General features: G+C 39.5%; 1 protein-coding gene across 2 annotated transcripts in view; it reads left to right on the top strand.

The window, feature by feature from the left end:
- Positions 1-27,585, top strand: part of SATB2 (SATB homeobox 2) — a 188,517-nt gene that overhangs the window by 131,187 nt on the left and 29,745 nt on the right. For both annotated transcript variants that reach the window (XM_043577412.1, XM_043577413.1), the window contains exons 8-10: positions 291-503; positions 4,724-4,879; positions 21,730-21,927. In XM_043577412.1, the coding sequence (XP_043433347.1) occupies positions 291-503; positions 4,724-4,879; positions 21,730-21,927 (567 nt within the window). The remainder of the gene's footprint in view (positions 1-290; positions 504-4,723; positions 4,880-21,729; positions 21,928-27,585) is intronic.

Here is a 27,585-nt window from a genome sequence, read left to right as displayed (position 1 = left end):
CAAGCCTCCCGAGCGCCTACCTTGCTAGCTGGCATCTCTGTACACTGACGATTATTACAGTGATGATAAAGTGTCAGAATAGAACGGTCCAGATTAAGGCACAGCCCTGGAAGGCAAGCACAGTCCCACAAAATCTTACTGCTGAAGAACCCTCAGCAATTAGACTGAGGTTCTTGACATCACAGCCAGCTGGTAATACCAACAAAGGGGGAGGGGGCAGATGATGGAAACCACACACGTACCTGCAGATATGACTTGGCCTGTTTTTCTTTTTTCTTCCTTTTAATCAGGGATTGTTGTCTGAGATTTTGCGTAAGGAAGAAGACCCTCGGACAGCTTCTCAGTCTCTTTTAGTAAACCTGAGGGCCATGCAGAATTTCCTCAATCTGCCGGAAGTGGAGCGGGATCGCATTTACCAGGACGAGAGGGAACGGAGCATGAATCCCAATGTGAGCATGGTCTCGTCAGCCTCTAGCAGTCCCAGCTCCTCCCGAACCCCTCAGGTGAGATATTTTTGCTCCGCTGACTTTTCAGTCTTGGCCTTGGAAACATCTTGCCTTCACTGATACTGCGTTTCTCTCAAAAACTAAGAGACATAATTCAAAGATTTGTTGATCTGAGAATGTGAACGTCTGACCACGTAAGAATGGTTATCCTTTACTGTGTCGTATGGTATTTCTGTCCCTTGAGGAAAGTACATTCTTCCACACAGAAAAGGGCAGGAGTGGGTGGATAGGTAGGCTCCAGACTGTTTACACACAGCTACTTAGTTATCTAAGATGGAGTCAGGGGATTTGAATTGAAGCTGAGTTTACATAGTAAGAACACTACTTTCCTTAAACTGTATATTAGTTTGGAAGCAGGGATCGGTGGAGGGGGGTGGGTTAGGGCTGGGGACAGGGACAAGGAGAGTAATCCAAGCTCTTGTTTATGCACTTCGAAAAAGACAAAATGGAGGAGAAACCTGTGTATGGTTGAAGCACGCGTATGGAGCGGCTAGATCAGAATGTTTGGCCGATCATTCAGGGATCCCTTAGAAAATGATAGTGGGAAGGCATGCAGGCCTTAATGATTTTCCTTCCTTGGGTGATCTCCCTACAGGACTCAGTGACTCAGCTTTCCTTCTCTCCTTTTTTCCCCACACTTTAAAAGCATTCTGTTCTCAGGTCCTTCTGCAAATTCACATGTCTGGTAATGCTATGAGCGTCAGCAAGCCTAACTAAATGGTCAACATCTCAAGTCAGCCAAGTGTCCTTTCCACTTCACATCTGAGCCCATTCATTTCTAGCCTACTTTTTACTTCTCCCAAACTGTTACTGGTCAATAGATTTACGATAAAACCATCTGACTCACTGTTGCCAGGATGACTGCAAGTTATGTCTCAAAACAAATATTTAACAAGTATGCATTTGTACAAATCAGAAAAATGGGCACTTTGTAACCAAAGTTTTTTTTTGTTTGTTTTGTTTTTGTTTTGTTTTGCTTAGTTTTGTTGTTATGAGTGTTTTCTGGTAAGTTCCAAGGAACTGATTAAACATAGGAGATTTTATTCTAGTAGAAATACTTGAGCTTTCTCAAGTACATCCATTTTTTTTCACACGTCATAACTTTTTTTTTTTTTTTTTAACTCTGCAATAGATTTTTAATTGAAGATCGTTTTCTGTCATGTAGTGCCAAATTGTGATACTTTCACTTTAGTCTTTGGTGAACTATGAGTTTTAGGTACTGTTAAACCAAAAATAAGTCTCTTGACTGCTTACTTTGGATGAGTGTAATGAAGCATTTTTCTTTTTATTTATTTTTTTTAAATCTTGAGGCATATATATTGAGCTATGGAGTTGGACGAGTTGTTAATTTGCACTAATATTTACTTCTATTAAATTCAGCAATATTGTTGCCACTTTTGAAGCCCATTAAATCATTATAGAGAGTCCAGCCATGCTTCATGGCCATTTAACCAGCTCTTCTCAAAAAGTCATTTCTACTTGTTAGAAAATAAGTCAAGTCCAGGTTGTTTTTCCATTTCCTTTTAATATTTTTCTAATGCAATTATATCTTAGGCACCTTTTCAAAGACCTGAAAGCTTTCAGAGCCAGACCAATTTATCAGGCAAAACAACCAGGGTCAGTATTTTGCTGTATCAAACAGCAGAAAAATCTCACCTAGAAAATTCCCAGGTAGAAGTGCCCTTTGGGGACAAGAATAACAGGGAAATTGATCATTTAATTTCACAGTTTTGAGATTTCTGAATATAAATATAAAATCTTCTTCTCAAAATAGTTTTGAGAATATAGTCATGCCACTGGCATTTGTACATTCTCTGGAACTTTCTTTTTTTGTTAAACATTGAGAAAGGGAAGTTATTAAAGTCTTTTAAAACATTTCATGATTACTTACTTAAACTTCATTACATACATATCTCAATAGTAAAGATCCTTAGTAAAGCTTTCATTTGTGAGAACAAATATTATAGGAATACCCACTGATTAAGCTTTTAGTTGGAGCCAGCAATCTAAAATACCCAGGCAGCCCCATGTAGGTTGATGGAGAATATTTCCTAGACCCATCAACATTTTATTACCAGTTTAAAACAAATGGAGGAAATTTAAAATATAAAATCAAATCTTCAGAGCCCCATCTCATAATCTTTCAGTTGGCCAGTATTTCTTGATGTACTTAATGATGACAAAACAACAGCATAAGGATAAAAACGATCATACTGAGCACTAACTGTGTGTCAAGTATTGTGAGCATTTTGCACGAATTCAATCCTCACCATTTTGTGTTGTTATTCCCATTTTACAGATGAGGAAACTAAGGTTTTAATGGGTTAAGTACTTTGTGCAAGGTCACATGATTGAGTGGTAGAGCTAGGATTTGATCACTGATTATTTTGATTCCAAGGCCTGGGCTCCTAACCATATATTATAGTGCCCTGAGAGGTTTTTCTTTAGCCTCTAGGGTTCTAGAGGAGATTTGACCAGTCTAATAAGATGAGATAGTCAGTGAGGCTAATGAAGAAATTTCAGTTGGGAAAGGCAGAAATGATATGCTAAAATATGCACTTAGCAGGAAAAGCACTGCAAGTTAACTAGAAATTTTGAGAAGAAAAAGGAGTTTGTTGAAAAAAAAAATGACAGAAAATTGGATTATTGTGGGAAGACCCCAAACCACAAAGCAAGAAGATGCTTGTAAAAACAGCATCCAGTCTACACTGGAGATTTTGGAGGTGGGATAGCACAGTGGTCCCCAGCCAGTGCTTTGGAGCTGGAAACTCCTGAGTTCCGATCATGGTTCCTTCAATTGCTGCTGTCTTTCCAGGAAGTTAAGTGTCTTCTTTTATTTTCACTTGTCTTCCTTAGTCAAATGAACATAATAAAGTCTGACGTACTGGGTTCTTCAGATAATTAAATGAAATAACAAAAGCAAAAACACTTTCTGGAGTGCCTGGCAAATAAAAAGTATCACATACCTTATAGTTATTATTACCTTGCAGTAACTAGAGTTTTGTGGAGACAGGGAGAGAGGAGAATGCAAAAATCAGTGAGCAATCTTATGAATTAAAGCCTTCATAGAAACTTAGGACATTAACTCGGGCTTCAAGATGCTACGGAGAATGATCCCACAGTATCCAGACTGCATGCTGTGTCCCTCTCCAAATCTGCGTGTTGCTTAAATCAGTGGGGGAGTAGCTCAGGGCCTCCATAGAAGGAAAGTAATGATCTGGTGACAACTGCCTTGGTTGGGGATTCTAGGGTGAGTGCAGACAGAAAAATTTCAGTTTAGTTCAAATCAGCCAGCTGTGCTCAGGTGCCAAAAATTGGTGCCCACTCTGCCCACAGTCCTGCTCCCTGGGGTTCTGAGAAGGCTTCCCAGCCCCCTGCCCCCTCCCCGCCCCTCATTACACACCAGAGGAAATGCTCTGGCAGTCTTTTGGATCGTGGAGATGCAAATGTTTTAGGGTTATCTCAACCCCAAGAAGTACAGACACCTTCTATATTGTCCTTCATTTGTCTCTGAAGCTGATGGGAAATCATTCAATTAAAACGAACACGGCAGAATACATAAAACCACAATATGAGTTTAAGAAAATGAAAACGGCACATCAAAGGCATTCTGAAGCCTAGTTTTATGAAATGAAATTTTGTTTCATTTCCACTGATTTCCTAGGTGAAATTAGGTGACTGTCTGGGTAGCATAATGATGATAGTGATGGGAAACCATACATACTCAAATGACATATGTAAAGCTTTAATAAAGAATGAGCGAGACTCGGGGGAGTGCATTAAATTGAGTAATAATTTATTATTTAGAGACCTCTACCCATTTACTCATTTTTTTTTTTTTTCTGGAAGAATTGGCTCTTCCTCCTAGGTGTGCCATTTTTAGAAAGAAAGAGGTAACTCTGTGTGTGTTCTGCATGCTTGTTTTCCAGTTAGGTGATCTCTTATAGTTTGGTGCCTGGAGTAGCCATCGTACCTGTGAACCGTCTAGGATACCGTGAGGAAAAGAACAGGGTTGACAGGACTCTGCATGTCCTATAGGAATGCACTGCAATTATTTCCAATCACAATTAACCTGATTAGAATAATGGACAGGAAGTGTCCCTTTGTAGCTAATGCAGTTTGGCATCAGCTGACTGAAATCCTTTGATAATTTCTGCACAGATGGCTGGGCTGAATGCAGCACTTTTTAAATTATTATTTTCATGGTCTCTTGGTAGGCCAAAACCTCGACACCGACAACAGACCTCCCCATTAAGGTGGACGGCGCCAACGTCAACATCACAGCTGCCATTTATGACGAGATCCAACAGGAGATGAAAAGGGCCAAGGTGTCTCAAGCCCTGTTTGCCAAAGTGGCTGCAAATAAAAGTCAGGTGAGTGGTTTTTTAAAAGAGCAAAAGCGAGGGCTGGAATTAGACCATTCTCCTCCCACCAATAAAAATACATCTGTTCCTATAATAATAATAACAATAATAATCCCAAGGGAACCTGTCATGTTCTGCCTTTTGCTCTATGGTTTGCTTTTATTCCCACTGGAGTTTAAAATAGAGACTAAGTTAAAATCCAGATTTTTTCTTTTAAAGATTTTTTTTTTCAAATAGAATCAACCTTGAATGATTTCTCTCATAATTCTAAGCACTGCTGTGTATCCACTTTCCTTTCTTTTTTCTCTTTTTTTTTCTTTTTTTTTCTTTTCTTTTCTTTCTTTCTTTCTTTCTTTCTTTCTTTCTTTCTTTCTTAGTTTCTTTCTTTCTTTCTTTCTTTCTTTCTTTCTTTCTTTCTTTCTATGTTGAGCAAAACTTAGCATGTACAAAATAGCATCTTCCTGAGACTCAGTTAGTTGGAATCTTGTCTCATCCCTTCTCTTATTCCCACCAGGGGAACTGCTGACTTTGTTATAATAACCTCTTTTCTCCAGCCCCAGAGACACCTTGCCATGTCAGGTGTTTCTTTTATGTGTAGAATACAGTTGTTTTTCCAGGAAAAAAACACATGTGTGGGGCGATGGGGGAGTCCAGAATGAGTGCTAAAATTCATAACAGAAAAACATAGAAGCTTATCCAGTACAGTTTCTCAGTGTCGGGATTGTGGGGAATGGAATACTCCAGGGAAAAGGGGAGACAGATGCTTAGGTTTTTTATTTCTGTAAGCAGCAACAGTTGATGGGACTCACTATCTGTCTCAATTCGTTTAAAGGGACAACTACTACCCTATCCTCGAATGGGTTAGGTTGAGGTGGTTACTTATTTATCCCTAGGATGAATAATTATCCAGTGCAGGGTGGAGGAAACAAAAGTTAGCTGAAGCATAATTTTGAGGATCCTTTGATTCTGAGCTTGATTTCCTCTGTGGCCTCGCATGACAAATGTTTTCATCCCACATATGTAAATGGTATAATGGTCCAGCATCTCCTTAACAGATCTTCTGTTGTGTGCTGTAAAGAAAAGGAGTTACTGAATATTGTATTTCTATTAAGCAGGAAGATTTTCAATGAAAATTCAGTTACCATTTTTAAAATGATAGTTAAATACTGTATAGTTTTTTTTTTCTGTAGTTTCGCAGTCACCTTACTTATTTTTCAGATGATAAAGGGAAAGGAGTAGAATATCAAGGAATTTAGAAGAGGATTGAAATATTCATTTCCATGTTTATTTTAAGGATAGTCATTTTTGCTGATTATTCTTTCTCTTCGCTCACCAATTAAATCATCGAAATACAGTTTTCTAAGATACGATGTCCACCATAGTATGAAATACATGAAAGGAAAACACCATAGAGCCTTCTTAAACTGTTAAATGCATAAAATCCCATGTACCACATGGCAAAATATAATGAGAGTTGGGGCTGTTAAACGAATAAAGCTGTTAAATGCATAATGCCACTTGGCAAAACTACTGTGCATTTAATGGTTTTCCACTGTGTAATAAAGGACATATGTGGTAAGTGTGCAGTGAGTATAAAAGCTGCACAATTGATTTTGCAAACCTTCCCCTTAGTTGTGACTTGACGTAAATATCAATGTTTCACTCAGTCCTTCTTTCATAAGCAGCTTTGAAGAAAAACTGAAACCCATAGTCTAAGAGCTTGATTCAAACTGCCTGTAACCTTTCTGCTCACTTGGCACCAACGGCTCTTGGAAATGGTGATGCCTCCAGCCTCCCAAAATAATTCAGGTGGCTGATTGAAAGCTGTATTTGCCAGTTGGCACGGCTTGGCTCTCCAAATTTTTGATGCCTCCTGAAGAACTCAGTAGCCCTGATTTTGTAGAATCTGGAGGAAAATGTACTTCTGGGAATTAATATGCTAAAGGGTAAGATTGAGGATTGAGCCTCAGTGGGGATAAGTTGCTTTGAGGATTTTCTGGTTTTCGTTGGGACAATGACCTCATTCTCAATTATGAATGGAGAACCTTATTGTAGATAGAGAGCTGACTAGACTGGCAAATCAGGTTCTAAGATTTTATAAAAACGGTACCCCCAAACAAAGTGAACTTACCTGATAGTTTCTAAGGCAGTTTAACATAAGATATAAGATACTCCCTTTTGTAAGTACCATCATTTACTTCGTAAAGAGCATATTTAGTGAAACTAATTGCAGTATTTGGTACCTTGTATATATATATATTTGGCATGTCATCCATAAGGGGTGTGTGTGTGTGTGTGTGGCCAAAATACTTAACCACTCCAAGCTGCAGTGGGAAGTGGCCACGCCCTCTTTATTGGATTGTGAAGATTGAGAATACAGAGATTTTCATTTCCTCTTCTGCATTCCCTTTCTTCCCTCCATGTTTCTTTGGAGGGATCAGAAGTTCTTGGAGTGACTAAAGCGGCAGAAAAATAACAAGGGCTCTCTATTGTCTTGGAGATAAAATTAGAAGACCTTTAATTAGGAACTCTTATGAACCGGAGTCAGATTGGAACCTTGTGAAGGCTCAGTTCAAATATGCAGAGCAACCCCTTCCCTTCCATTTTAAATTTCTTTTAAAGTAGAAGTGAACCCTCCATTAAACCTCATCCACTCTCTATTCTGAATTGCTGTCATCAGCTATTAAGAATAATACATAAAGCTTTGTGTTAGGCAAACTTTGAATGAGAAGTGGGACAAAGAAAGGAGAATTTTGGAGAGATTAGGGTGGTCCTTGAGGGCTGTAAGTGTTTAGGGACACAATGGGAAGAGGGGTTCAGAAAAGGAGTTGAAAGGGTGACTACCTCGTACAGTTTGTCTATGGTCCTGTTGGCGAAAATATATTACTGGAAGTATGTTTGTGTGGTACGTCAGGATGCATTTGTAGGCCTCTTTCTCCAGTTCAGCTCTAGCTCCTTTGTCATGCATGACCAGTCTGTCTTCGAATTCCATTGAGTGTTTCCTATCTGACCTTGTTTTCCTCTTCATTGGAGAGGAGTCAAAGAAGGAAAAGCACAAGAAAAAAATCAGGGGGAAAGGTATGGTTATGCATATGTTTATTTCACCTCATTTTCAATTTAGGATCAGTGTGTGTGAGAGAGAGAGAATCCTGAGGGTTATCCTTTTGTTTTTTTTCTTTCTTCAGAATATTCAGATTGTTGATGGTCTTTATTATTGGTCAGTGATTGAAGTTCTCTGTGAATTACGAGTCCTTAGTAGGAGGGGTCCTCAGTAGGAACCATCATTTAAAATCATACAGAACATTTTCTGTGTCACTTCAGTATGACCCTTACATACAAAGAGCCACCAGGGAATGAATGCCCCGGTGTGCAATTTGAGTGGCCACAGGATTCCTTGTTCTTCCATTGCTTCTTGTACTCTCTTTTTTCCTCTTACACTCCGTGGGGTTGCTTTCTCCCTTTGTCCCCAACTGCACCTATCACACATGATCTGGGAAGTGGGAATCTGGGAAGTGGGAAGAGAGATGAAGCACAGTAGCCCACTACAGTCCTCCAGGGCTGGCCATGTGCTCTGTGACAGCATCTTCAGCCACATTTCTTTCCCTTGACGTCAACTGTTCCTTTCCCCAGAAACGAATTCACTGTTTCTCTCATATACTGACCTCTTTTCCTTTTTATAGTCTACAGTAGTTCAGCTCATTGAATGCTGAGGATGATCTAAAGTTGGTGTTTTTTGGCAAAGAGAGTGAGTCTTTCTTTATTATTTGTATACCCAGAGACCCAACTCTATGTACGTGACTGCCTTTTCCTACTATGTTTGGGTAAGAATGGAGTAGGTAGAAAGATGGGAAGGGGCTTATTTTAATTTCTCTTCTCCCATGTCCCCATTTAAAAATATAAAAGACAACAAGTGAACAAAACCTTTAACAAGGCACTGGGTTTCCTTCCCTTTTTTTGGTGGTGGTGAGGGCTTGCTTTCTATATTAGGAAAGTAGAGAGCTGCTGAGGCACTGCAAAAAGGAGAGATAGATAACCTGGTTGTGAAATCTCAGATGGTGGCAATGGAAGGGCCAACCCCAGAGGCTGCTGGGGTAACAGAAAGAGAGTCATCTGGGAACAAACCAGGACCCACGGGGCTGTCTGGTGAGATGACATAGGATGTCCTCATCTCCACCAGGAGTTAAAAGACCCTGGAGTTCCCCTCCCTGCCACACACACTTCTCCACTCCCACTAACACTAGGATCTAACACTGGGAAGCTAACACTAGGATCAGGGATAGGAAAGTCCTTATTCTTACTGCATGGAGAAGTCAGAGAGGGAGCCATAATCATGATCTTACTACAGCTAGGGAAGATGAGTTTCTGGCCATTCCAGTTCCAGTACACAATTCTGAAATCCTTTTCCGCATAGAAGCTGTGTGCTCCATGGTGATTGGGTTTCAGTATGTTCTATGCTTTATGTACATTAGGATTAAGTAGATTTTGTGTACTGACCTTTATTCCTTCCTTACTACTTATGTTTCTATCCAACAAAATTATATTCCATGTTCCTACTGACTTAATAAATTGTATTCCTGAGTAGAAGGCTACTTAGCTTTAGATGTAGATTACAAACTCAGATTTTATGAACTTTCTTTCCTATCATAAAATCTCCCCTTATACATGGTCTAATTTGCTTAACACTCTGAATGATTAAAATATGCAGCTCTTTACGACATCCTTTTAAAATAAAGCAAAAGCAAAGGAAAGATAGACAACTCTACATAAAGAAAAACATCACATTCAGTATATGTACTAAGATGTTTTCTTCGTTTAGTCATGGGCTACCACATTAACCTTTGCTTTTGTGTCTCTTAAAAATGCCCAGGCACAATTTAGTTGTACATAGTTCTTTTTTTTAAAGCAAAAACTTCTATTTTATGATTGCTTAAGTAATAGCATTCTTATTTTTAAAAATTTAGAAAATGAAGAAAAGTATAAAGGTAAAAACATGAATCACCTGTAATTCTACAGTGCAGGGGTAGTTACTATTAACATCTTAATTTTTTTTTAATTTATTTTTTGAGAGAGAGCGCAAGCAGGGGAGGGGCAGAGAGAGAGGGAGAGAGAATCCCAAGCACGCTCCATACTGTCACCACAGAGCCCGATGCAGGACTCAAACGTACGAACTGTGAGATCATGATCTGAGCCAAAACCAAGAGTCAGATGTTTAAGTGACAGCCACCCAGGCGCCCCACTATTAATATTTTAGAGTCTTTCTTTCTAATGTGTAGTGTGTGTGTGGATGTGCACATGCATGTTTATATCCTAATTGAGATCATACTGTACAACACGTAATTGTAAGACAAGTTAAAACTATAATTCTTTTTTTTTAAGCCCAGCTTTTCATGTAGGAGAGTAAATTTTTTTTTTTTTAATTTTTATTTTTATTTTTATTTTTTTCTGAAATTTATTGACAAATTGGTTTCCATACAACACCCAGTGCTCATCCCAAAAGGTGCCCTCCTCAATACCCATCACCCACCCTCTCCTCCCTCCCACCCCCCATCAACCCTCAGTTTGTTCTAGTTTTTAACAGTCTCTTATGCTTTGGCTCTCTCCCATTCTAACCTCTTTTTTTTTTTTTTTTTCCTTCCCCTCCCCCATGGGTTCCTGTTAAGTTTCTCAGGATCCACATAAGCGTGAGACCATATGGTATCTGTCTTTCTCTGTATGGCTTATTTCACTTAGCATCACACTCTCCAGTTCCATCCACGTTGCTACAAAAGGCCATATTTCATTTTTTCTCATTGCCATGTAATATTCCATTGTGTATATAAACCACAATTTCTTTATCCATTCATCAGTTGATGGACATTTAGGCTCTTTCCATAATTTGGCTATTGTTGAGAGTGCTGCTATGAACATTGGGGTACAAGTGGCCCTATGCATCAGTGCTCCTGTATCCCTTGGATAAATTCCTAGCAGTGCTATTGCTGGGTCATAGGGTAGGTCTATTTTTAATTTTCTGAGGAACCTCCACACTGCTTTCCAGAGCGGCTGCACCAATTTGCATTCCCACCAACAGTGCAAGAGGGTTCCCGTTTCTCCACATCCTCTTGTAGGAGAGTAAATTTACAAAGTATAAAATACTAGCTTTTATCTCATCATTAGTTTCTTAGCCTTTCAAAAATATCACACAGAGATCAAGGTTTTGCCACTTTGCTCAAAAAGATGTTTGACATTTATGTTAACTTACTACATTCCCTTTATGGGAATGGCTTTACTGGAGCTGGGATATCTCAGGCTATCGGGAGTACATGTTTGGCTGCACCATCTCTCTGGTATAAAAAGTGACAGGAAGTGGTAGCCATGTGAGTGGGTGGTCTCAGTCTCACTCCTAATGATTTTGCTATCTCCTATTTAGCATGTAAGGCAGGCTAAAACGTGGCACGTAGCCATCCTCAGTAGCTGCCCCTTCCTGCCAGGCTGCTTTCTCAGTAATGCAGTCATATCGACAGCCTATCAAGGAGAGCTTTCTACTTTCGTCAGTTGTCACTTACTACAATTTCAGGCGTATCCACCAAATTCAAATAGAAAAAAATTAATATATTTACATTACAATTACCATTTGAAAAAAGTTACTATGCCAAGTAGTGAAGAAATTAGATTTCTCAACATTCTCAAATGCCAGATTAAAGCAGGCAGTCAACACAATGATGTTTAAGCGTCAAATTGAGCCCTTCATTCTCTGCCTTTTTTTTTTTTTTCAGCATTATCTCAAAAGATTACATTCTGTTGAGATTATCAGTAGAAATTCCCTCAAGGTCTCAGTTTTTGTACCAGTCTTATAGTATGGGGTTCTTTTTACCAACCCACAATTAATTATGTAATGTTTCATGCTCTAAAAGTAGCTTTTAAGGAAGCCTTTATTCAGATATCAATGAAGATTAATCACAGAGTTCATAGGCAGTTTTTAAAAGTCAGATACCTTTACCCATGGCTCAAGTTTTTGTACAAGTTTTAAGCACATCTTTATCTACTGCAGAAATCCTTGAGTTACATTATTTTTCCAGTTCATGGCATGGCACCTTTGTAAACTTGCTTGTGAAGCAAATCAGGTTGACCTATTAAAACTACTTCTCCAAACTCTTCCAGCCCTCTTACAAAGAGCACATTGAGTTAAATCAGGGTTCTTATAGCTGGAGAATGTTTGTGCCTATGAAGAGCCCCTACCACTTTGCTGTAGAAACTGTGTAATCATCTTCCTTTCACAGGGCCAAGACCAGGGTGAAGCAAGCTGGGTCCTAGGTATAAATGTGAAGGAGGCACACACTTTCAGAGCCGCACTCCTTAAATTTTGTGCATTAGTTGTTTGCTTGCCTCACTCTGGCCCCAGCTCTGATCTTTCAAAAAAAAAAAAAAATTCTTATTCCCAGTTTCCTCTGTGTCTGGGTTCCCCTCCTCCACCCGCCCCCGCACTTACAAATTTTTGAGGCAGTTTGCAAAATATATAGTATTATGTCACAGGTATGTGGAATTTGGACCTGAAGTCAGGGACTTGAAGTATTTTGGTTCTTTTCTGCTTGATGTTGTAGCCTAGAACATTTTGCTATTAATACCTTTCTGGTATTTAAGTGGAGAAGTAGAAAATTCCAGATTCATTCATCTTTTTGACAGATATGAATGGCTTTTTCAGGTGCATATTGTCATGTAGGCATATATGTATGTGTGTACATATTTATATAAAATCATACCATGTCTCCACATTATTATATAGCTTTGTTTCTCCCATGCATCTTTGGCAAGGAGGGAGATTTTATGAAATTCCCCTTTGTCTTGAGTCCTCTGTAACAGAAGTTAAAGAGTTGTTTTGAAATAAAATTTTCATTACTCTCAATTACAGATTCAATCTTTACAAACACATCCATAGAAATGTGAGAGACATGCCCAGAGACAGCTGAAAATTGGTCCCCATGAAAATAGTTTAGAACTTAGTGTACAATTTTGAAAAATACAAAAAGAAGCAGATCATTTTTACTTACCACATTCAAGGTATAAAATAATTAACCTTGAACTGTAACCAAATGCTAAGCACAAACCTTTCTCGGGTTTAGATGACCTCCTCGTCAGGGAGTCACTGAAGCCCTTGACAAGTCTCCCTTGCAGTTAGCCTTTTATCCATTTCAGTTTTCTTGATTAGGTTATCTTGAATCATTAGGGGGTTTATTTATTTTAATAGACACTTATTGGATTCATGAAAAGAGAATTTGGTGACTAAGAAACAAGAGCTGAATATTATCTGGCTCATTTCACACTTCAGAAGAGTCTCAACCAGCTGAAGAGAAATCCTTTCACAGTTACAAAAGTTTGTTTGGGGACTTTATGTGCTTCCATTTAGAAAGCGACTGTCTGTGGTTAATAATATGAATTTTCTTTTGAGACACTCAGAAAACATTTCCTTTTGGTTACATATGCTGACATTTTCTGTATTGAGGATGTGGGTGAGTAAATGGCCTTTTACATTTCTGTGCAAGAAGCTTTGAGTCATTCTCCTAAAGAACTGTTCATTTGCTGACTTATTCATTCATTGGAGTTCCTAGAGGGGCAAAGGCGGGGTGTGGGGGGGGTGTGGTGGCAGTGGGGGGTTCTTACTATTTCTAGGCTGAATTCACTTATCAGCTCTGTGTTAGGCCCCTAGGGCACATTACAACATAATGACTGTGACAAGGCCCTGTCTTCAAGGCAAATACAACCTTACTTACTTACTTACTTACTCACTTACTTACTTACTCACTTTCTCTCTTTGTAGATCAGACTAGGCTGTAAACTTGTGTTTGTTGCTAAGCAAATGCTGGTTTGTATTTATTCTTAAATATTGTAAAAACTAGGAAAATTGTCATCAACACTTAAACTTTTTAAAACTTAGACTTTTTAAAGGAAAAAACATGGGGCCTGGGAGAAGTTGGAGTCATTACCAGTGTCCTGGGGTAGGAAAATCACTCAGTACACAGTGACATTTCAGTACCACGGACAGAAACACTGCTCTTCCCTTTTGTTTCCCCTCCTCCATCACTTCAAGGGAAGGTTTGGAGCTTATGGGATTAAAACCCATATCTACTGGGGTCCGCACTCAAACAATGGTCATATTATTGTCTTGGGAAAGACCTCCCTGGTTATTTGGACATTCTCAGCCTTTGGTATGCAGTTTGCAGAATGTCACTCTGTTGCTGTCTACCTGAAAATTTTAAAACTTTAAAATGTTCTATAAGTAAAATAGATACTGCCCTTCCTGGTTCGTTTTTTAATCCAAGAAAGCTGTAAAAAAATTCTCATGTGAATAACAACAATAACAACACACACGGAGAGAAAGGAAAATGGTTAGAATAACGAGAACAGATTTTTTAGAATTATTGATACAGTGTAGTATTTATGATATATGTCATTTTTTTTGTGAGAATGAAAACTCCTATTGGGTGAAACATATGAATTATGTACTTTACCATTACCAGGTCATTGTGAGTCCTGATTTTACTGTTGGGGGAAAAAAAAATCTAGGCTAGGATAAGTGATGTTGACTGTATTTATCATAGTTTTTTCTCTAAGGACTTCTTGTTAGACACGAATGAGGGAGGAAGGAAGGGAAAGAAAAGGGGCACCTGGATGGCTCAGTTGATTGAGAGTCTGACCCTTGGTTTCAGCTCAGGTCATGATCTCAGGGTTTGTGGGTTTGAGTCCCATGGAGGGCTCTGCCCTGATAGTGTGGAGCCTGCTTGGGATTCTCTTTTTCTCCCTATGTCTCTCTCTGTCCCTTTCCCACTCACACTCACTCTCTCTCTCTGAAAATAAATAAACTTTAAAGAAAAAAGAAAGAAAAGTTAATTATTTGTCATATCATTTAGAAGCTTTCTATAGCTCCCATGGCCCATACAATTAAGATGAAATTTCTTTGCATGTTATTCTTTATAATCTGACCCCACCTCTGTTTCTAGACTGCAAAGTTGCTTCTGATTCCTGGGGTGTGATAATTTTCTAAATCCATGCATTTGCTGGTAATGTTGTCTCTTCTGATTACTTCCTCTCCCCACCTAGTGAAATCCATCTTTATCTTTCAAGATCCACCTTTCATGTCATATTCTCTATGATGATATTTTTCCTGAGCTTCATAGTCCAAATACTCACTTCCTTGCTGGTGATCTCAATTCACCTTTTTAATAAAAGTAATCAAGACAAATGATGTATGTAACATACCAGCACATTGTATGGCACGTAGTAGATGGGTGCTTGCTATAAGATTACAAACTGAATTAATATTCTGAGAGACCTGTCATTATTTGCATTTATATATTATATATAACACATTAATATATAATGTAAATTGGATCATCCCATTTTTATTGTATTCATGCATTAGAGATGGGAGAACAATCTTCAGAACATTGACAGGGTAACTTCAGAGAAATAGTGCCCCTCTTCAACGAAACCTCTTTGAATTTGAGGCTGTAAAACATGCCAGTAGGCTAATTTCTATGCACTCAGCTAATTTCAGTACATCTAATAAACATTTATAAAGTGTCTTTTTTGTGTAAGGATCACACTGCTCTGAAAATGCTAAAATGAGCCAGAAACCAACTTTTTCCCTCCGCCCCCATCAAGAAGCTGACAATTCTTTTTTTTTCTTTTTCTAATTTTTTAACATTTATTTATTTAAAAAATTTTTTTTAACATTTATTTATTTTTGAGACAGAGAGAGACAGAGCATGAATGGGGGAGGGTCAGAGAGAGAGGGAGACACAGATTCTGAAGCAGGCCCCGGGCTCTGAGCTGTCAGCACAGAGCCCAACGCGGGGCTCGAACTCACAGACTGTGAGATCATGACCCGAGCTGAAGTCGGACGCTCAACCGACTGAGCCACCCAGGCGCCCCCAACATTTATTTATTTTTGAGAGACAGAGAAAGACAGAGCATGAGAAGGGGGCAGGGCAGAGAGAGAGGGAGACAAAATCTGAAGCAGGCTCCAGGTTCTGAGCTGGCAGCACAGGGCCCAACACATGGCTTGTACTCATGAACCGTGAGATCATGACCTGAGCTGAAGTCAGACACTTAACCGACTGAGCACCCAAGCACCCCAAGATGCTGACCGTTATCATCATCATCATCATCATCATCATCATCATCAAATTGTAGAAGAGTATAAGCAACATGCTTTGGGGTCATACAGACAGGAATGACCAAACAGTTCTCACAGATCAGGTGAGGCCTTGTCAGCTGAGCCTTGGCATGTACCTTCTCATGGGGGACAGAAGGTTGAATATGAGACATTCCAGCCAAGGGAGTAACAAGAGCAGTATTAGCTGTGCTCAAAACGCTTATGATTCACTTAGCCTTCCTTCTACCATACTAAAAATGCTAAAGCAACTACAGCCAGCCATTGGTTGAAACCAAAGAGAAATTACAGATGGGTAGGTATATACCCCACAGCCTGGAGGTGGGAATACCAAGTATCTTCAGAGTCTGGGAGTAATTCACCATGGCTGGAGCACAAAGTCAATAGAGAAATTGATAGGAGATGAGACCATGAAGGAAGAATGGGAGCAAATGACGGTTCTTATTGTTGCCTTTTTAAATGCTTTTTGAATTGGGAAATAGGGATGTCTCATTTAAGTAGATCTTTAATTAAAACCGTCCATTCACTAAAAGATAAACTATGGGATTATTCATCTTTTAAAAAGAAACAATGGCACATTCCTTCAAGTAGTAAAGATTCCTAATACATTTACAACATGATTTGCTTTGTAAATTTAGATTGGCAGGCAACTTTTCCGGAACATATGGATTGTAAACAAACTATATCTTGAATGGTATGAGTGTCTCCTCACCTGCATAGTTGGAAAGGGTGGTCAGAGCTGTGTTTTTGACTGAAGGAAACATTTGTTTAAGAGGCTGATTAGATGGCTAAAATGAGATGTTATAGATACTTATGCATTGAATGCTTGGAAACTCTTTAACCATTGATTACAAGGATGCAGACTTTAAACTTCTATTCCTTCTCTGGATTCAGAGTTTGACGGTAAAAGAGTTTTAATCATAAATTCCTTGTTATCATTACACTTAGACTCCATGGATATTTTTCTACATAAGTTTTTCTTGACATTTTTTTGTTTTTAACAAATTTTTTAGAGTCACAGAAATGTTGTAAAATAGTGCAGTTTCCATATAACCCTCACTTCCTCTGTTGTTAGCATCTTACATCACCACAGTGCAGTTATCAAAACCAGGAAATTAACATTGTTTTAATACCATTAACTAACCTAAAAAGTTTATTCTAATTTCAGTAGTTTTCCCACTAATATCCATTTTCTGTGCCAGGATCCCATCCAGGAATCACACTGCATTTGGTTTTTATTTCTCTTGAGTTTTCTGTAGTCTGTGGCCATTTCTCGGTATTTCCTTTTTCTTTTCTTTTTTTTTTAGTTTATTTTTATTTATTTTGAAGGAGAGAGATACAGCATGAGTAAGGTGGGGGGCAGAGAGAGAGGGAGACAGAATCCCAAACAGTCTCCTCGATGTCAGCTCAGAACCTGATGCAGGGCTCAAACTCACGAACCTGTGAGATCATGACCTGAGCCAAAACCAAGAGGTGGATGCTTAACCGACTGAGCCACCCAGGCGCTCCTCTTTTCGTTCCTTCTTTCTTTTTTTTAATGACAGTGCCACTTTTTTTTTTTTTTTAATTTTTTTTTTTCAACTTTTATTTACTTTTTGGGACAGAGAGAGAGAGAGAGAGCATGAACGGGGGAGGGGCGGAGAGAGAGGGAGACACAGAATCGGAAGCAGGCTCCAGGCTCTGAGCCATCAGCCCAGAGCCTGACGCGGGGCTCGAACTCCCGGACCGCGAGATCGTGACCTGGCTGAAGTCGGACGCTTAACCGACTGCGCCACCCAGGCGCCCCGACAGTGCCACTTTTGAAGAATACTGATATGTTATTTTGTTGAACATCTCTCAATTTGGGTTTGTCATGATTCAACTGGGGTTATGCATTTTTGGCAAGACTTCTGCAGATACTGTGTTGTGTCCTTTGGAGTGCGTCATACCACAGGGTTCATGATGTCCATATGTTATCACTGGTGATGTTGCCCTTAATCACCCGCTTAAGGTGGTTTCTTTGTACTTTAACCCTGATGGCTAATTATTATCTGCTATTTCTGACAAATAACAAGGTAACAGACCATGGAATGTGGAGCTGGAAAGGGAACTTAGAGACCATCTTTTGTAAACCCCTCCTTTTGCGGTTATATTCCAGAAGCTGTAAGAGGGTAACCATTGCCCAACGGTAACCCAATCATTTAATGTCAGACCAGGAACTTAGCAGTTAGTCTCAGGGCTCAAAGTTGAAAATTCTCTGAGCTTCCTGGCTGTAACTCTCTTTTTAGCCTCAGTTTTACCATACTAGAAAGGCTAACCTGACTATATGAATATGTAACTAACCTTTGGTCAGAATTTACAGCCAGACTAAAAGAGAAATTACAGATAGGTATATACCTGCAGTTCATGGTGCCTGCTCCCAGTGCTGACCAGGACTGGAAATCAGATAAACTTCTGTATCAGCATTTCTGAAATGAAAATAAATCTCCTGGAATTCTCCACACAACACGGCAGGGAATAACAACAAAAAACCTACTTGAGATTTTTAACAGAAAAAGGAGATTTGTTTATTAATAATTCATGAGTTCCCATTGAACATGCACGACAGAAACAGTGCTATTCAATAGAGAATACTGTCATCTGTCACTGTTTTATTTGACATTTACACTTTTTTTTTTTCCTGATACTGCAAAACTTTCTTGGACGGCATGCAAAAATTATATAAATGAAAAAAAAAAATCCCAATGTGGGGACTCTTTATCTCTTCTGTGGTGGGTTCACTCACAGTTTCATACATGTGTGTTCATGCAGCAACATGGCACTTTCTCACACATTCATTAGCCACTAAACAAGCTAATAAGAGACCCCCATTGAGAAAACAGAGATAGGCATCCCGAATGGGTCGGTGGAAGGATCAAGTAAATAAAAAGATGGAGGGTGAGATGGGAAATGGGGAGGGAGAATAGATTTTTGGAAGGTAAGGCTACAAATACGTGGAACGAGTGGTGAGCCAGAGCAAAAGGAAAGTAAATTATGGCTGCTGTGAAGAAAACTGACACACATAGATGGCCATTTCAAATGCAAAATAAATATTTATAAATGGCATTACAGGAGCCCCACTAGTAGGGGATATCGGCGTTCAGTGGAACAGCAAGTCAGAGTTAGGAGCACCTTGCAGTTTTGTGCTACTGTAAGGCTCTCGACAGTCTTTCTGCTCTGTAGGTTAGTTATTATTTATAAAAATCACAGAACCAGCTGATACATTCATAAGCTAATTATTGAAGCAGCTGGGTACACATGGTGCAATATGTCCAAGGCTGTGAAGTATCACAGATTTCTTGGGGCCTGCTGTGGTGGGGGTGCACTGTGGAAGGCTCCATCCCTTAATCTGATCAGCCAAGCAAACACTTTGTGGGGAAACTAGATTAATAACCCTCTAAATACCATGAATGTGCTTCATCTTCAAAACCGGGTTCCCTTAAACATGCTATTAGCTCAGCTCCATCAGGGATTTGAGGAAGTTCTCTGGTTCCCTAAGAACAGGGTCTTGTTGGCTACCTCCCTGTGCCAGAAATTAATTTGGTTTGCTTATGCCTGCACACATGATCACACTTGTGTCTAATCTGCTCCCTAATAGCTTCAAGGTCAGGACCTTGCATGTCAGTGGGCAAATTGAGCACCACACTTCTTAAAGACTGATGGCAGACAGCACACAGTCCATAACGAGGCCTGTAGTTTGTTCTAAGTGATTGTAATGAGTGCAGATTATAACAGCGCATATAAATCAAATGCAGCAATGAATGTTGTGTGAGACATTCCGAGTATCATAAGTGGAGATACCACTCAGCTGTCACCTGTCTCCTTTCAAGCTGCAGCTTCCCACAATGCAATTCACTCCTCAGGCGGAACAGCAGGTGCTGTGTCCTCCTTAAGGTCTGGGTATCTCAGAACTTCATCTTTTAACAGATGTAGGTTTTTGTTTTTATTTTCTGTTAAATGATTGGTCTCTATGCTATAGCCTCCCCTGGGAGATGTTAAACATACCTGTTTGAAACATTTGAAAGAGTTCGGTTGGAGACTCAGATCTGTATAGAGATAGAGAAATAGGAGCTCAGTTTTCCACAGATGGTTTATTTTCCATTTCAAGAATTCTTTCCTTTGTACAAAGAAACCCTTGAGGAAACACTTTGGGACTAGGAGATTTTTTAAAAATATAGTTTATTTCCTGATAGGGATAAAAAATTTAATTGTCTTCAGTTTTCATACACGTTGCACCTTGAAAATCAGCATTTACCTGTCTCTCAATTGACTTGAAAGAAATCTATGGAAATACTTGGAAAAACATTTCCAAGCAAATGATTCGATATCTTGTTTTCATTCTTCCTAACCCTCTAACTCTCCCCAGCTCCCAGTTTATTGCAAGAAAAGATCAGGTCTGCGCAAATGTGGCCTCTCACTTGTAAAAACAAGGCAGTGTTGTGTTACAGATTAGTTTATAAATCCCCAGTGGCTTCACAGTTCAGTGCCTACAGCTGCTGCAGATGGGCCTGGGTTTTTGTCTCTTCGCGGTGCTGCAGCCGGCAGTTGAAGGAGAAAATGGAATGATCAGGTTATTAACATGGAGGCCGCGAGGAAGAGGCTGCACAATGAGAACAGCTGGTGTTGCTGTCTTGGCTGATGCAGCGGAGATAATCAAATCTTGCCTTTTTTTGGGTAAAGGCAGAAGACACAGTGGAGAGTTAGACAAACAACAGCTTACGATATTATATGGGGTTTTTATAATGCATGTCAGGAACTTTCATTGGCTTACAAGTTATGATATAGAATTTGTTGGGATTCGGGATTTAATTTTTACAAAGTCATTTGTGTTTCTTTATGCACCTTTTCAGAAAAATTCTTACTCTTTTGCAAGAGGCGTGATGTGGGACAATTCTTGTTTTTAAAATTAGCGATGTAGCTTGGAAATGATGGGTTAGAAAGCTACTGGGTAAAATATTTTGACATGAGTCAGTGAGCGATGTTGACAGCATCCTCTGTATTATTTTCATATAATCCATCATTATTTGCATTACATTTTCTTTCTCGTGCAGTTTCAAGCGAGAGAACATCCGGATGCCAGAATTGGGAGCACATTTGCAGGTGTGACCCGACCAACTGCCTACCTTCCTGCAGGTGTGGCTGTGGCGGGACGGTGATGGTTAAGTGGGCCTAGGGCCCAAGGCATTCAGAGACTGAAAATACATATAACTTTTTCATTCTTGCTAAGGTTGTTGTTTTTATTTTGTGGAGTTATTGATAATTCTAAGACTATTTCCTTCCTAGAGAATTCGGTGCTATTTACACTTAAATGTTTCTCCTTCTTTAGAATTCACTATGTTGTCAATACATATTTGTTCATTTTCACATTTTTCTTAGAATGGAAAGTATCCAATTGGGCAGTCTTTAAAAATTGTAGCTGATCAACATGAAATGATTTTTTTTTTTTTTGAGAATCAGATAACTGTAATCTTGCTTGAGTATCTTTTACAAAAAGGAACTGTAAATTAGTTGAAAATATATTCAGTAGGAAGGGTGATAAGATCATTAACAAGAATGAAGATTTTGGGGCATTGGTGTAACCACCTGTGTGGTCATTGGTTGCTTCTTCAGAGTTGTCAGACTGTGACCTCAGTCAGGCTATCCTCTGCTGCTCTGCACCCTACACATTAACTCAAGTGACCTTCTCTCCCTCTAGGGCTGGCTGTGTGAACTGCTCCGCTGGAAGGAGAACCCCAGCCCAGAGAACCGCACACTCTGGGAGAACCTGTGTACCATCCGTCGCTTCCTGAACCTTCCCCAGCATGAGAGGGATGTGATCTATGAGGAAGAATCAAGGCATCACCACAGCGAGCGCATGCAGCACGTGGTCCAGCTTCCCCCTGAGCCAGTACAGGTCAGCACCCCTTTCTTTCCCCAACCTGAGCGAGGCTATTGATGTCAGCAAGTGTCAAGGGTCAAGGGACACACCATGCCACCTCCCATTGGAAGGTGTCTCCTGCCATGTCCCTGAAGATGAGGCACCCTGTTCTCACAGTGGGCACAGCGTGCATGTGTGTGCATGTATACACGTGCACATGCTCACGTGGGGAAAAATGGGTGAGGAGTCGAATCCAGAGGCAGCTGCTTTCCTGGGTGTGTTTTATTTGTGGGATTGTGAAGCCAAAGCACATGTGGCAAATTCCGTCTCCCAATCAGGAAACAGAGTTCATAGTTTCTATCAGCTTGTTTATTTTTTTAAAGAAAAAAAATCTGAAGTAGCTAATAAATTAATCTGAAATCCCTCAAAGGATGGTTGATTAGGCTGAGGAAAACAAATATATCCACCTGAGCTAGAAAATACCAGTGAACTCAACTGAACCTTTGAGAAATTATGATAGGTTCTTAGTATTTTATGATGAGTCTTTGCTGTTTTTGGTTTCCTCTCTGTTAGCAATCTGTGTTCATTTGGGTTGCATGTTTTGTTTGGTTAGTATTTACTCTCTTTGAGAGAAATAATATTTCTTTCTGAAAGCAGTTGAGTTTAGCCACTGAGTCTTGCTGCAGTCTAGAATCAGTAACTTTTAGGAAGAAATATTAACTAGGTTAATATCCCAAGGTCTGACCCCTTTGAGTTTGGCCACAAATTTTTGTAGGTTTTGAGATTTGTCCTATTGTCCACTATCACAGTCTCAAACACCACCAAAGAGGACCCTGCAGGGTTTCTGTCTGAACCTCCTTTTGTGTAGCAAGAAGAAAGCAGGAATGCATGCCTGTGTGTGTGGAATGGAAGAGAAAATGAGGAGAATGAAGGAAGCATGTAGTGTGTTTCTTGATCAAGATATCAAAGGAGAGGTGGTCAAGGACTTGGCAAAATGCTCTACCCTGAGGTCTCCTTGACTCCTTTCACCTCAATTCAATCTCACATGCCTGGAGGAGAAGCCAGAAGTCAACGGGTCCATTATATCACTTATCATCCCAATACTGACATCTCAGTCAGTGCTTTCATGCTGTCATTGGTCATTTTCCAAAGTCACAGAGTGAATTGCCCAAATGATTAGACTCATGAATTCGTACTAGAAGCACCTGGAAGCAGCCTCTTAACATGGTCACAGTGAACTCAGAGCAGGTGGGTGATAAGAATACACAGCTAAGTGGTGAAGCCCGCTGTCCTGGTCTTAGACTTGGGCTGGGGGCAACTCATTCCCTGGAGGTGAGCCCCAGGGCTTACCCTTCAGGACCCACCTTCCCCTTTCCCTGTCCTGTCCTTTCCTGGCAGAGGCCTTGTCCAAGCACCAGGGTACCTTCCTATAGATAATTAGACAAATATTCTAAGTCACACAAAGCAGTGGTTTTTAGATTTTGAGATTTAGTAGAAATTAAAATTAAAGAGGAAGCCAATAAAAGTTCACCAACCTTGTCTTTTGAAAAATACATTCACTTGAAAAATTCAAGGGAAGCTCCAATTTATTATCCATATCATTTTATAAAGTAAACTTTTTAATGTTAACAAATTAATGAAAAGGGTAGCCTCAGAACAAAAAAAAATCTTACAAACTATATAAATTCAGTCATATGAAAAACTTCCTGTCACCCTTGTTTTTCTTGTTTTGATGTGAACTAGTCAAAACTTCTGTGTTGAAGCAACACAGGCCAAGGACTAGCTTCAGGGAACTACCAACTTTGGACTTTTCATTCAGGGTCCGTTCAGTCTAGGTGAAGTAGAAACAGAACAGAAGTGAAAAACTGATTGATCGTAGACACTTATTGCATTCAGTTTTTATCATAAGATAACGGAAATTTAGAGAAATTTGAGATAAAAATTCTAAAACCATTATAATTAAGGATCTCCCTTCATTTGGGTGATGATTCCTATACACTTCTTTCTCCATTCTTTGTTCAGAAGTTCTCATCTCTATGAGGTCCCTATGCTTAGGTAGCTAAAAGGATATTCAGTATAATATTCTAACTGACCAATTTGAGTAAAGTAAATCTTAGAAGCAGACCACCAATTGATTTATGAGTTTTATTATCTTTTATGTTAGTATGTCAAAACTAGAGTGTGCTAACAATATTTAATGACTAGGAAAGAGTCAGCTTGTAATTTTCCTATAATAGCACTTCGCGGCTATTAACATTAAGTTCTGATATCACTAAGAGAATTCACTTTTTTTATAAAAGGCTATTCCTATCATTCAGATCTTAGCTAAAGAGTTTACAAATAAGGTAATTTTCTCTGCATTGACTTTGTCTTGGCCATTGATCTTGATCCCATAACTACTATAAAACTCTCCAATACATTACTGTTTTGGTTTTGTTTTTTTTGTGTTCTTTTTTTGACATCGTTCTAGTCTCTCAGTGACACTGCTTTGAAATCCTGCATTTGTTTGTCAGCAAAATACAAAACTTTGGATTAATTTTATATTACAGTCATGGTATAAAAAAATGAAGAAAAATAAATGGAACTAACTGGCAGAACTCCCGAGATTGGAGAATACAGTTGGCACAGCTGCTGTGACTTAGGAGGGACTGTATTTTAAAAGATTTCAAACTACTAAAAAATGTTTATATTTATGAAAAAGCTAAGCCATTGGGCCTAGGGCTATGATTCATTTGTGCCTTTATATCAACTAAAATTTTAGGGAAATATAATTACTTACATGTTTGGGGAATTTTAAAATGCATACATAGGGTAATGTTAGTTTGGTGATGTTACACTTTGTCTAGGCAGAAAATGCACCATCACTAAATTGTTAAGTATAGGTGAAATCAGTGATTATGAAGAGCTCCTGATATACTAAAATCATGCAGAAGTCTACTCCACTTGTGGTTATAGAAGGGTGCCATTTAAATTTCTTTATGAGTAGTTAGGGTATACTATTCCTTGATTTTTCTTAAATGGTAAAGATGTGACCAATTGTGCATAATTACCCACCAGATTAGTCTGTTGAATTAGTGCCTTATTGATGTACTAGATAAAGGAAGGAGCTTCATATCAGCATTCAGTGCTTTCTGTGATGTGAGAAGTACCTTAGAATCTGAGCCTCTTTGCTCAAGGAAGTGAGGACATTTTTCTTGTCATTTGTTTGCAAATAGTTTACATATTGATAGTCCTATATTGCCTGCAGTTGTGTTTCTTTGTTTTAAGCCACAAAAGGTTTTAAAATTTTAAGCCTACACTTCCACATCAGGAGATTTGACATAAAATACAGCTTTTGTGTAACAATGCAGAAAATTCAGATCTGACCCACTAGGCCACTTGGCTGGAGCTGATACTCTGTACGCAAGACACACAGTCACTCTCCTGCTGCAAGATCCCCCTTACTCACACTGTGTATGTGCACACACATCCTGTCCACTTGATTCATTTAGACCTTGCTCCTGTCATGTCTGCCCTGGTAAGGCCACCTTGCCTCTGTGACTCCAGCTCTACACCCAAAGGTGCCAAACCAAAGCTGCACATGCCTTTGCCCATGGTTCTGATTTCTTCCATGGTAGCCATTATATGCCATTTATTTTTATAATTCTAATACCTAACAGAATCCTTTGCATGTTTACCAAGAGATGTGTGTTTGATGGAATTTTCCTTCAGAGATGAAGCTAGGTTATAGCTGAGATCAAGTTAGGCTTGGGGCCATTTAGGGGTGCTGTCACTAAGGCACTGTGGTCCTAGAGGAGTGAGGTTAGGAATCTATACCTCTCCAGGTGAGGTTCAGCTTTGATGTCATATGGGATTACCTGTTTTCTTCATATTCTTTCCAGTATTCTAAGCCTCTTCAGAAACTCATTTAAATCTTTGCTGTGTAGGGGCACCTGGCTGGCTCAGTCTGTGGAGTATGTGACTCTTGATCTCAGGGTCGTGAGTTCGAGTCCCACACTGGGACTACTAGAGATTACTTTAAAAAAAAAAAAAGTCCCTGCTGTGTAAAAGGTGACTTTTCAAGCCCTGAACACATGTTGTAAACGAGATCTGTCCACCTTTATCATGACCCTCAGGAGGGGTAATGTTGCCTTAGGGAGTGAAAATGGATTCTTGGGAAGCATAGACATCTTCACTTTACAATAGTTTGTGGCCCTCCCAAGGGACACAGTAAATAAAGAGATATTCAGCATATCCCTGAATATTCCATGAAGCAGGGGAGATGATTGGGGGGTTGGGGGAGTGCCTAAGAAGTTTCCTTCAGTGGTTAATAATGAAAAAAAAAAAAGGTTGTGAAATACTGATATACATAATGTTTTCGGTCCTTGTATAGATATGGTGAGAAGACCAACATAGGTGAGATGGCATGGGAAAGTAAAACATTCCATGAAAAAGATGAAATAAATTCCACTTTTTCATTCCAAAAGGTCAGAGACAAAATTATTTCTTATGGTTATAGTGATTTTCCCCCTAGTGGTTATTATGACCTGAGGCCCTATAGTGAATGGATATCCTCAACTTAGAATCAAAAACTAGTTAGGTCAGGGTATTCTTTATTACCAACTCCATTTTACAGTTGGAAAGACTAGAGCGGAGACATTGAACCTTGCTCGCCAGCTGAATGAAAACACAGGCATTTTTGGCATCCAGTGTTTCCTCTGACCACACTCCCCCTTTAATGCAGAAAGAAGAAAGGACATTGCTTATGCTATGACTAGGTCACTGAGTGGGGTTGATTGGGGAACATTTGCCAAATTGTTCATGTCTGTGTAGTTTGTGCTTTATTGCTTTATTATATTTCCACCACAGTGTTTCCATGGCTTATTTTGTAAGTTCAGGAATTCTGAGCTTGCTGCTGTGTGGTTTCCTGACAAGGAATTGTTTTAAAATTCCATGCAACACACTAAGAATGTGAGACCTGGTGGGTGACAGCTGACACCAGTATTGTACCTCTGCTTGTCTGGATTGCCGCCCACTCAAGAGAATTCTCAGCATTTTCGAAGCCAACAATCCCTTGTCATTGGTATTAACCAGTGGTTCTCAACCAGCGGTGAATTTGCCCTTCATGGGATATTCGGCAGCATCTGGAGACATTTTCGGTTATTATAACTTGGAGATGCTACTGGTATCTACTGGGTGGGGGCCAGGAATGCTGCCGTCTACCCTGCGATGCACAGAACAGCCCCCTAAAACAAAGACCTATCTGTGAACAGTGTCAGTAGTGCTGGGGTGGGGACACTCTGGAATAGATAGACCACTCATTGCCTAACACCGTAATATAAAGCAAACAGGCAAAACTATAAGTACCTATGAGGATGATTCTGTGTTTCCTGTATTAAATCCAGGAATAATAATAACAATGAGGATGGTGATGGTGTCGGTGATGGTTCTGATTCTTCCTTGGCAGCAGTTAGCCTTTTTGGGTGTGAGGCTCTCAAAATGTGAGATTTGTATATGTCTTCTTTTAACCTTATGGAAAACCAAAGAGGAGGGTGGTTTTTGTCTACTCTCACATGTAAAAAACTGGAGCATAGAGAAGTTAAGTAACGTGCTCAAAGTGAGACCTTAATTCCACACTTGTCTGACTTGTATCTGTGCGCTGGAAGGAACTGCCAACACTTAGCAACCAGCATCCCCTGAACACATATTGTTAGG

This window comes from Prionailurus bengalensis, chromosome C1 (genome assembly GCF_016509475.1).
Source record: "Prionailurus bengalensis isolate Pbe53 chromosome C1, Fcat_Pben_1.1_paternal_pri, whole genome shotgun sequence".
Classification (NCBI taxonomy): Eukaryota; Metazoa; Chordata; class Mammalia; order Carnivora; family Felidae; genus Prionailurus; species Prionailurus bengalensis.
The sequence above is the reverse complement of the archived record's forward strand: the minus strand, read 5'-3'. Positions and strand labels throughout refer to the sequence as shown.